Source organism: Triticum aestivum, chromosome 5D (assembly GCF_018294505.1).
Source record: "Triticum aestivum cultivar Chinese Spring chromosome 5D, IWGSC CS RefSeq v2.1, whole genome shotgun sequence".
NCBI classification, from domain to species: Eukaryota; Viridiplantae; Streptophyta; class Magnoliopsida; order Poales; family Poaceae; genus Triticum; species Triticum aestivum.
In genome coordinates, this window is record NC_057808.1 from 318,483,936 (window position 1) to 318,495,657 (window position 11,722).

At 55.2% G+C, this 11,722-nt stretch overlaps 1 protein-coding gene across 1 annotated transcript; it reads right to left on the minus strand.

The window, feature by feature from the left end:
* Positions 1-363: 363 nt before the first annotated feature.
* Positions 364-10,430, minus strand: LOC123121448 (endoglucanase 22). Its single transcript, XM_044541431.1, has 4 exons — positions 9,443-10,430; positions 9,053-9,253; positions 8,722-8,976; positions 364-1,341 (listed from the first exon to the last, which is right to left on the minus strand). The coding sequence occupies exons 1-4, from the start codon at positions 9,908-9,910 to the stop codon at positions 655-657; spliced, it is 1,611 nt and encodes a 536-aa protein (XP_044397366.1). The 5' UTR covers positions 9,911-10,430; the 3' UTR covers positions 364-654.
* Between the last annotated feature and the right edge of the window lie 1,292 nt (positions 10,431-11,722).

Below are 11,722 nucleotides of genomic sequence, written 5' to 3' on the forward strand. Positions count from 1 at the left end.
AAAAGGCCCCAACCCCTGCCAATCACCGCGCAAACCACGACCCTACAGAAAAAAAGACAAAAAGAGAGCAGCTCAATCCCCCAATCATTATATGCGGGTCGTTTACACAAAAAGTTAACGGTGCACATCTTAAAGCAGAAAACAAATCAGATGGTCAGGAAAAACCGATTAACTTAACCACGTGGAACAACCCATCCCATTTTCTGGTCCTTCTATTGCGATTTCCTATGATTCTCGATCTAGCGCCAGAGGCTACAGCCGCTAGGCCTTGCCGCCACGGGTTGTGACGGTAAGTGACACATTCGCTTGCCGGGTGCCGCCACGGTAGTTTTGTCAGTTCCACTCATGCACGTGGTCCAAAAATGTCAAATATTCGTTAAGGAACTTAAAAGACTGAGGCACCTAATTTCAGTAAAGTTTGGAGCTCTTTCAATTTGCTTTCTGAGGCACCTAATTAACTTGAAAATACAAGTATCTAATCTTCACCATCCTGATCGGTCTCCTCCTTATTGTCCATTCACTACTGTCCTTTGTTCTTTCCTTTCACTAAATAAATCTCTCTCTCATATTAACACTTCAAAAAAAGATCTTATATGGAAGTAAGTCCGTATACGAGAAAGAAAAAAGAATTTCCCACCCAAGCTAATGCCACCTTTATTTACACTTGGCCGAGAGCCCCAGCGCCGTCCCTGGGCGGCACCCCTCCTCCGCCGCCGTCGCCGACAGGTTGTGCAGCCTGGCGAAGACGGCGACCATGGGCGCCGTGTTGTATGTGCACGCCTCGGTCTGCACGTAGTTGGTGCGGTCGTCCCTGAACTCGTCGCGGCAGTTTGGCCCGCCGACGATGGCGCCGGTCAGCACGTTGGGGTTGGGCCGCTTGCGGACGTACCAGTGGTCGAACCCCTGCATGCAGCCGATGAAGCGGTTGTTGGCCTTGTGCGACACGATGGAGGCGGCGCGGTGGTGCACTTGCGCGGGGAAGCGGGGGCCGTAGCCCACCATGTAGCTCAGCCGCAGCGGGTTGCGGCCCAGGATGTACTCGGCCTGCGAGCGCGCCAAGGCCAGGAGCTCGGACGGCGGGACCGCCGGCGCGTCGGGGCAGCGGAGGCGGGCGCCGGCGCCGGCCAGGTAGCGCGAGTAGACGGTGAGGAGGAAGGCGGCGCTGGAGGCGTACTGGAGGTTGTTCCACTGCCGGACGTACAGCATGCCGCCGGGGCTCCGGTCCACGTTGCTGCCGTTGTTCAGGCGCAGGCACGCGCACAGGTAGTGCTCCGCCTTGGCCCTGTACCGCTCCAGCACCACCCGGTGCCGCTCGCCCTGCGGATCTCCGTCCAGCAGCAGCTGAAAAAAAAAGTTACCAGGTCAATGCCGCATATCCACGAGTTACCAACACAGCAAAAATCACCTAGCAGTGCATTACTGTAAAAAAAAAGGGCATTATCTGTGATAATGGTTGCTGAAATGATTAACAACAAAATTATTCCGTACTACTAGTATTGATGAGTTATGCAAATGGCGTGAACGAAATGGCCTTGATGCACGAGCATTTCACCAGCGTGATGGGGCGGGGGACTTCCTATCCCGTGGACTTCAACTGGGACGCTCTCGACTTTGGTAATCATGACCTCTCCGACCTCGACAGCCCCATATCTGAGGAGGAAGTGAGAGCTGCCATCAACGAGATGCCCAATGACAAAGCGCCCGGCCCGGACGGTTTCACTGAATTTTTTTTCAAGAAATGTTGGCTCACTATCAAGACTGACATCATGCAAGCCATCCACTCCTTCAACAATTTGCATTCGGCAAACCTACACTGGCTCAACGCTGCGAACATCGTGCTTCTCCCCAAAAAAGATGGGCGGAGGAGATAGCTGACTACAGACCTATAAGCCTCATCCATGCCATCCCCAAGATCATCGCGAAGGTCCTTGCCCTACGGCTTGGCCCTCACATGCACGTCCTCATCTCCAGCGCGCAGAGTGCCTTCATCAAGAGGAGATGCATCCATGACAACTTTATGTATGTGAGGGGCCTTGCCCGCCGCCTCCGTAAAAACAGAACTCCAGCGCTGCTATTCAAGCTCGACATCCGCAAGGCGTTTGACTCTGTCAAGTGGGAGTACATTATTGACCTCCTGCGGCGGAGGGGATTTCCTCCGCGCTTTCGGGAGTGGATCACGGCCTTGCTCCGTTCATCTTCCTCGCGAATCCTCCTCAACGGGGTCCCAGGACCTACTATCAGGCATGGTCGCGGCTTTCGGCAGGGAGATCTGATCTCTCCTCTGCTCTTTGTCATTGCCGTCGACCCTTTGCAGCAAATGCTCGACCTCGCGACCCGTCGTGGACTTTTACACAAGCTTCGGGGGCGTCGTGCCATTCTCCGCACATCCCTATATGCCGACGACGCGGCGGTCTTCATGGCTCCTATTAAGGAAGATATCGACAACTTCGCTCAGATCCTAAACTACTTTGGCAAGGTCACGGGCCTCTGCACAAACTTCCAGAAAAGCTCGGTCGTCCCAATTCGATGTAGAGACATCAACCTCGACCACATCCTTGCAGCCTTGCCGGCCTCCCGCGCAACTTTCCCCATCAAGTACTTGGGGCTACCTTTATCGGTTCGGCAGCTGAGGCGAGGCGACTTCCAATTCCTTGAGGACAAAGTGGCGGCCAGGCTGGTGCCGTGGGACGGAGGGAATATTACCGCCATTGGGCGCGGGGCGTTTGTCAAGTCCGTGCTAACCTCTCAGGTCATTTACCACATCATCGCCCTTAGGCCTCCATCGGGCACCCTGCTGAATATCACAAAATTGGAGAGGGCATTCCTATGGGCGGGCTCTAATAAGACAACTGGGGCCAAGTGTAAGGTTAACTGGGAATCAGTCTGTCGGCCGACTGACCTCGGAGGGCTTGGCGTCCTGGACTTGGCTACGTTTGCGAGAGCCCTTCGGCTTAGATGGCTGTGGTTCGAGTGGACTGAACCTTCCAAGTTGTGGATTGGAATGGACAACCCTTGTGATGAGCTTGACCGTGATCTATTCTACGCCTCGACGCGCATAACCATTGGCAACGGGGCATGCGCCCCATTTTGGGACTCCCCGTGGGTTAATGGCGAGAAACCTTCCGTCATAGCACCTCTCATCTTCGAGGCTTCCACGAGGAAGAAATGGAAGGTACAGGAGGCCATGCATGCGGGCGCGTGGCTGTCCAAAATCAAGCTCCCCAACAACTGGACAATGGAGCACATCCGGCAGCTTGTCACGCTTTGGGCTCGGCTGAGGGCCATCCCTCTCGCGGTGGACGCCGAGGACACCATCACCTGGAAGCATACTGCCAGCGGAATCTACTCTGCCACATCCGCGTACAGTGCGCAACTCCTTGGGCTGGTCAGCTCGCCCATGGGCTTCGCCGTTTGGAAAGCATGGGCTCCCCCTAAGATGAAATTCTTTGCTTGGCTGGCAATCCAAAACCAAGTCTGGACGGCGGATAGATTGGAGAGGAGAGGGTGGCCGAACTGCGGCCTATGTCCACTCTGCAAGCAGACGTTGGAATCGGCGAGCCACATCTTCTTCAAGTGTCGGTACTCCATTAGACTGTGGGGCCTGATCAAAGGCTGGCTCAAGCTAGACTACCTCGACATCTCCTCCTGGATCACGATGCGCTCCATCAAGGACTGCTGGCTCAACATGTCCAACTCCAGCATGCCCAACCGGAAGGCGATGGCTTCTCTTGCTATGCTGACCTGCTGGACCATTTGGTGCGAGAGAAATGCACGGGTGTTTCGTCACAAATTCACGCTTCCGTCTGTATTGTTCTCCAACATTAAGAGCGACGCCAACCTCTGGGTAGTTGCGGGTGCTAAGCACTTGGGTCAAATCATGCCGGGAGAGTAGTGGCTTTGTAATATTTTCTTTCGCTTTTCTTGTAAAAGCAACTCTAAACTCCTTAATTAATGGATGAGGCAAAGCTTTTGCCTCCGTTTTGAAAAAAAAATGCAGATTTCGGAAGAAACTGGGAACCAGCTCGATCGACAGATGCAAGCTGTAACTATCGAATCTGTCTTTAATTCGGCGCAGTGCTGCTGCTGTCGGTGGCTGCGAGCGAGCGAGGCCACATGGTGTACTCGCCCGGCCGGCGTCGCTTTCCCTCTGACTCCAGGCAAGTATATTTTCCACTCTCACTGACCAGCTAATGGACTCCAGAGGAGCGATGCTGGCGCATGCAGACGGGAGCATCGGCCACGTCGTCCTCCGATGTTAACCCTTTCAGTTGAACCGAACGAGTGAGTGAGTGAAAGCCGGCATCTCGTTTTGCCTCAGCAGGTGATGCCCGGTGGGAGCTTCGAATCGAAGAAAAACAAAGGACGGAACATCTTGATTCCGTTTTGCGGTTTGTCTGATTTCCGTTTCAGAAATTTTGTGCCCGAAGAATATTCCATTGCCTCCAGAAAAGGTTAATGCTGCACAAACTTGCAAATGACGGCAGTAGCTATGCACAGGGCGCATTTACCTCAAGAAATAATGCATCTATGCATGCCTGGCTGTGTAGAAGTCTAAGGCTCAAGAAGAGTAAATATATATATGAACGAACGTCACCTCCAGTCCAGCACAGCAAAAGCTGACAGCGCCATGAAGCGAACACTTCATGGTGAAAGTTGAGAGACAGCCCAAAAAACAGACATCGTCCTTTGGTTTGGAGAAACAGTCGTAAGGATGGGAGTTGACATGTGTACCATGATGGACAAAACCTATGTATACCAGCTCAACAACCGCTACGATTGCGATATTAATTTGCTTGGGCCATCGTATAATTGTACTGCCGTGCCAGGAGCCCCTATGGTTAGCTATAGCTAGCTAGCTAATTGCTTGGAAATGAAGCATGTTCTTTTCTTGACGCCATGTGCGTGCGAAGGTCTCAGCTAGGAGTATATGCAGCAGTGAGTACGAGGACATTTATTTGTATAACCGGCGCTCGACCGGAAAGAAGAAGAAAAGGAGCACGTTATTAATATATTTTTAGCATCTTGTCAGTCATGTCATGTCCAAGAAAACATGTCCACATCTTACGACTAGTTGGCAGACGCCTTCAAAGCAGCTAGCCTATTCATTGCTTATTGCTTTTTAAAATAAAAGGAAATTCGATCCACGTTACTCACCTAGATTACTGATTTGGCTCCCTTGACTCCTTCGATTTTGGTTCTCATGTAGTAAGTGACATCACCATAGAATTTTGTTGTTGTTCTTTCCTTCTGTTTTTTTTTCTTCTTTCACATTTAATTTTTCACGCTTCGCCTTCCTTATGGTATTTTTGGCTCTCATCTAGATGAGAATTAGTTAGTTCTCATCCATCAGCATATAATCTTTTACTGTTTTTGTATTTTTCTTTTCTTTTTCCTGCTCTTACTTTTTCATTCTCCACCTTTTATTGTATTTTTTAACAAATTATGTAACGATAATTGCACATAGTCCATGGAGCATGCAACTACATTTGGCCGTGATTGGTGGACATGCAGTTGCGCATAGTCACCAGTCGTGCAATTGCGCGTGACCGATGACATGCAATGCAGTTGTGCGCGGGTGTGCAAAATGCAATTGTAATTACCCGTGGCATGGAAAAGGACATAAACGAAACCTAAAAGAACATTAAACAAAAGGAAACAAAAAATAAAATTCTCACAAATCTTCACATAAAAATAGATGAAATAGATGATGCAGGAGGTATATGAGACTTAGTTAATTCTTATGTATTAGCAAAACCGTTTACTAGCAACACGGACACATATTTATTCAGGCAATATCTTTTTCTTTTTCTGGTTCCTCCTAAAAGTTTTCCTCCTTCCCAAGAAAGGTGACTCCCAGGCGACAAGGGCTTCCTACCTCCCATCGATGTCGCCGCCGGTCCACCTCACCTCATGTGGCCTTGGGGCCATGGAGATCTGTTGTACCATGGCCTTGCCGGCGGGAGGGCTCCTGATCCGTTTTAGGTGTTTTTTTAGGTCGGTTAGGGTTTGTGTCCAATTCAAGAAGGCAAGGGAGGCGGCGGCTCCCTGTAGATGGAAAAGGTCCTCTCAGCTCATCCCCCGTCCCAATGGTGCCTCTAGCGTCATCAGAGGGACTCTGGAGGTGTGTGTGTCTGTCGCGGATCTCATGGGATTCGATTAGTGTTGGTCTTCGATGGATCTCCATGGATCCAGTCCTCCGTCGTTTGTGATCGTGTGTCTACATATTGGATCCTTCGTGCTGCTCTCGTGCGCTGGTCGTCGTTGGTCGTGTGGGCCTTAGCATGATGACTTCTCGACTGTCTAATACGACAAGGTTTGTATGACTCCAATGAGATGATGACACAAAATGGATGGTCGGTTCCAATGCTTGCTCGGTCGGCAGAGTCGAAGCTGATTAGTCGCCGACCGGGTGGTCGATTGTTTGGCATAGGCCAGCATGGGTCTCAACACCTATTTGTGGCGAGGGCTACGTTGATGGTCGAATCGTAGTCGCTACCTCGCAGAGGAGTAATGGTGGCATTGGATGCCATGCTCGACGAGGTTGTTCCACTTGACAGCGTGTGCATATTTGTGTGGGTAGCTAGGTGCCTAGGTTGGCCGAGGTGCCCTGACTTTGCGGACGTGTTGTCACGGTATTTTTTGTTGTTGCTATTTTTCAAACAAAAACGTGGATGCAAAACTTCCCATAAAAAGGAGATTTTTGTGGTGCAAGCTCGTCCGGTAGAAGAAAGGAAAAAAAAAGGTACAGTAAGAAAGCTACTGCGCCGTGAAGACCAGGCTGATGAAGAACTGGCTATGAGACGCCGCCGCTTCCTGACCGACGCACACCCTCACGACAGTGAGCTCGAGATCAGGCCAGGTCACCCATCCCACTCATCCCTCTGTGGGCCAGGACGTCCATGTGGAATTCTAGGAGCATGGTGGGGCCGCACGAGGCCACCAAGTGTGGAGTGCGCGGCCAGGGACAGAAGAGAGTCAGGTGATTTCTTGCTCCGCATGCAAGCGCTGCGACGACACCCTCGACCAGTCCTCCGGATTTCACTTTCGCTGGCTTGCATGGCTCGCCTCCGGAGAAGAGAGCGAGAGGCGATCTCTGTCTAGTTCTCTTCTCCGTAACGCGTGGCGTGGGGGTCTACGAGGGAGTGAGTGACACCACCAGCGTTTTGCCGGGTTCCCTGCAGAATACATGCAGCGCCATCGGTCGCCCGTGTCTTTTCCCGCGTGTCAGTTTTGGCCTTGACCAAGTTAGTTAGCGGTCCTACCGCAGGTCTCGCGAGCGAGAACAAAGCCCCAAATTTCCTGCGTTTTTGGCCGGTTTCTGCTGCAACCGGGGGCGGGAGAAAAATATCTGTGCCTTCTGTGCGCGCTCCTCGCGTCAGGAGCAAATTAAAAGGTGTACGCATAATCGAATCCAGCAGAGCAGATAGATGGCTAGCCAGAGGATATAGCGGCCGTGTACTGATCTCAGCACGCATCGGGCGCCATGTGCCTGGCCACCGATCGTTTGCAGCACCGGGATCCTGCGGCGTCCGTCCGTACGTCCATGCCAGGCGTCCGATTTCTCGCTGGTGCGGTGTGGCCGTGGCAGGGTCAGACTGACAGAGGATGCCGGATAGCCAGCCTCACCGGCTTGTCGACGCGCTCGTAATAATTCGTAATTGAGATGAGATTGATGGTGACAGGGTGAGGATTGACGAGACTCCGATAAAGCACCACTTCCTACTAATCCGAGACAAAGGAGACGGCTAGCTTGCTTCCCTTTTCCTCCGTAAAAACCACTCCTACTGCCGAGAAAGGATCAAGTCGTGCCTTGCTAGTTAAGCGTACGTAGAGTAGAGAGGTCGCCGGCCGGTTCAAGCCCTACCGGGTCGGGTCAGGGAGCAGTTGTGCGATCGGAGGCTTTTCCTCTGTTTAGCGGCAGCACGGCTCAAGTTTTTCCGGAAAGGAAACCGAATAATCCTAAAGCGGGGCGAGCGCGATGTGGACAGGAAAAGCAAAGCCCCTGCTTAATTAGCAAAACCCCGCGGCTTTCAGGCGGGAAAGTCCCCCTGCGGATCGGTCCAGATGCCCGGCTATGTGAGTGAGTGCAGGGCGCCCTCGCTGCGATCCCCGGCCATCATCATCATTGCGGGAACCTGATCTACTGACTCGCTCGCTCCAGGCTAACAAGTGGACTTGTTAGTCGCTGATGATGAACAGCGACGTGTTTTGGAGCTACGTACTGTCTGTGGATGGATCTCAGTCCACTCATCACAGCCTGATGGGTGGATCGCAGGTGGAGTGTATGAACAGGTTCGATTTTTTGCATCTGAGCGCGCCTAATGCCTGCTCGGGCTAGGCATGGGACGGAGGTGTGGATCCTACATGGCTTCTTTCGGGGAGCAAGAAAGTGTTTCAGCCATGTGAGACATTAATTCCCCTTTCTTAAGCAACAACCGTCTAGTGTTTGTCGTCGTGGGAGTGAAAAAAAGAGTACTGTTACGTATACTCCTACTTGGCAGCGCAGGACTGTTCGTGGCTAGGCGTACTAATTTCAGCGAGGGGACATGCACGGTCGTAGGGCCTTGGTAGCACGGCTCGGCCCAACCACCAGCACCAACTTAATTTACTGATCAACCATGATGAAAGGATCATCAAGTGCTGGAGTATTTCTGATGAGAGCGAATGTACTTGGCAAGAGTAGAACAAGTAAAAAAATGGGGAGTTTCGGCGTAGTAGTACCTTGGAGGCCAGGACCTGGAGGCCGGCGTACTTGACGTCCCAGCTGAACTCGGTCATGGCCCAGCCGACGCCGCCGAAGCAGTCGGCCTTGTCGACGGCGTAGCGGAGGAACTCCTCCTTCCCGGTGGCGCGGTGCAGCCAGAAGGCCGCCCACAGCAGCTCGTCCCGGTACCCGCTCACCGACGCGTAGAAGCCCCGCACCTCCGCGATGCTAATGTCGTAGTTGCCCCTGTACCTGTCCCCGAACTCGAACAGCTGCACGCACAGTCGCAGTCAGAATCAGATACAGGTGACTTGGTGGCATACGTGGGTTACCACGTGGATGGAGTACCTGTTGCCCGTGGTGGAGGAGGATGTGGGAGTAATGCGGGTTGGAGCCGCGGAAGACGATGGAGGCGGCGGCGAGGGCGGCGGCGGTCTCGGCGACGAGGTCGGAGCCGGGGTTGTCCTTGTCCACGCGGTACGCCTTCCGCGACGTCGTCATGTCCTCCGGGCGCTGCCAGCAGTAGTGGTCCGTGTCGCCGTCCCCCACCTGCGGGGCCCGCCTCGTCAGACATCAGTCCGCCATCAAGCCCATCATTCGCGTCGCAGCAGTAAATTAATGGCGGTCATCCGCTTTTCCCGTGTCGTCTCAAAGCGGTCGCGCGGGCGATCGGACGGAGGGGAGGACGGTCGTGGCGGTAAAAAAGGAAGAGGAAAAATGCGCAACGTGCGTGCGTACCTCGGCCCAGTAGACGAAGGGTTCGGTGTGCGCCTTGATGAAGTAGTCGGTGCCCCACTTGATGGCCTCCAGCGTGTGGTGCCACTCGCCGGCGGCGGCGATGTCGTCGCCGAACTCGATGGCGCCCCAGGAGAGCATGGTGACGGTGAAGGCCATGGGCAGGCCGAACTTGACGTGGTCGCCGGCGTCGTAGTACCCGCCCACCAGGTCCACGCCCTGCTGCAGCCCGTCGGTGATCCCCGAGTGCCCGCGCCATCTCACGCGCTGGTTGTACGGCAGCCGCCCGGAGCGCTGCGCCTCGAAGTAGAGCAGGCTCTTGGACAGCGCCTCCCGGTAGTCCGGCTCCGCGTCGGTGGTCACCGCGGCGGCATCGCACCCGGGGGACAGTGCCAGGACGGCCGCCTGCAGGAGCACCAGCGCGGCGGCGACGGGGCTACCAGCTGCCCGCCGGACGCGGCCCCGGCTCATGGCACGCAAGCGCGCGCGCCGACGTACGGCAGCGGTCACCACGCACCAGCGCGTCGGTCTCACGCTCCCCAAAGCCAACCCCGCGATCAAGGCCCTTGTGCTTAGCCGGAGTGTTTGCTTCCTGCCCCGGTTTCCAGTGGAGACCCTTTCTTTCCTTTCTCTCTTCCTTTATCTCTATCTTTGAAAGTGTCTGACTGTCTGATCCGGGCTGGGGTGTAAGCAACTGACGCTATTATGCGCGTGTAAGCACGCAAGCAAGGGATGCCAGTGTCAAAGTCTTTCCAGGTGCGCGAGATATGACCGGCGGGTCCCGCGCACGTAGTACGTACCACCGCCGTCTATACGGCGTGGCCTGGCGTTGGCGTACCCCCCGCGACACGTACGCGCGCGACCGGTTCGCCGGTTTACGTGTCCGCGGCGGCCCCGCGCGCGGCCAAATGGGTGCCGACTGACGCTTCGCCGGTGGCCGCGCGCTGCGTTGCGTAGAGCGCTCGGCCTCGGCCTCGGCCTCGGTGGAGCGCGGCACGGCGGGGGTGGGGGATGGAGATCGGAGGTCAGTGGTTGGACGGACCTGATCACCGCTCCTGCAGCTTGATTGTGGGTGAGCGACATTAATACTGGCTGGCTAAGTGGGGGAGGGGATTATTGACCGGCCGTGCAGGGGCAGGCAGGCAAGCAGGCATCGAGTGAATCAGGGCGTGCTCCGAGCCCACGCTCCGCGCTGGTTACCGGCAGGCCACGCGTACCCAACGCCCACCGGGCTTCATTCAATGGCGCAGCCGGGCCGGGGCGAGGATAAACAACTGTCGGTAGTAGTACGTTGGTAGGGCATGACAGGCAGTGCGGCCTGGCATGGGCGGCGCGTGCGTACACGTACGTGCTGGACTGCCGCGGCCACGGACAGATCGGATGAGCTGGGCTCTCGACGTGCGTGCGTGCGTGCCTGCGGAGGACCGTGGTGACTACGGTAATACCCGTATGAAGCTCCGGTAAAAAAAGAAGAAGAAGCTGCAATAGTGCGCATTGGCTGGCAATGGCATGGCGCGACCGACGGAGGATGAAGCAAGGGTGCTCCGCTCGGGCGCCGACGAGCGGATGCGGACGAGAAATTGCGTATGGAGCAGAAGCCACTATTAATCACGATGTGCACGTGTCGGTATCCACTAGCCATAGCGGGAACCGAACTGGCAAGCAAGCAAGCGAGCCAAAGGTGACATCGCGCGGCGTGGACGCGTCAGTCGATGCCGACGGCGCTCTCGCGAACTGCGGGATGTCACTACGTGCCCGCCGATCCGCCGGTCGCCGGCGACCATGCACGTCCCAGTCTCGACCCACTCACGCGTCACGCGACGCCTGATTTGGGCGCAATAATCACGGCGACCCAGCGCACACGCATTACGGCTTTACGGCCCGCCTGATTGACTCCGTTCGCCGGCCGGCCGCCGGCGCCGCTCGTTACGTGTCGTCGGCGCGGGAACTTTGCGCGGTCTGGACGGCATTTGGCATGCACGTTCTTGAGGCCGCCTACGTGCCGAGCCCCGCGCTTCCCGTTTTTCCCGGGCGCTTTCAAAGCGCGCACTGTGGCCAGTCGCGGGCGCGCCTCGGAATTTTGCCGGGTTTAGCGTGACACGTCGGGGGAGGGTGATCATCGCCGATCGGTGCGACGGAGACAGAGCCCATTAACCATCGCGTAGTAGTACGACGCGAGATGGTGATAACCACATGTCCGTGATTAGCTAGTTTCAGCGACCAACCGCGCGAGATTTCTGTCTCAGAGGTGTGGTTACTTTTGTCCTCTGATGATAGTGTGGA

Excerpts from the sequence above, each read along its gene's own strand:
- LOC123121448 (XM_044541431.1), bottom strand. The coding sequence starts at position 9,910 with ATGAGCCGGGGCCGCGTCCGGCGGGCAGCTGGTAGCCCCGTCGCCGCC. Across the intron at positions 9,254-9,442 it reads CCTTCGTCTACTGGGCCGAG|GTGGGGGACGGCGACACGGA; the intron begins GTACGCACGCAC and ends CGGGCCCCGCAG. Across the intron at positions 8,977-9,052 it reads TCCTCCACCACGGGCAACAG|CTGTTCGAGTTCGGGGACAG; the intron begins GTACTCCATCCA and ends CTGTGCGTGCAG.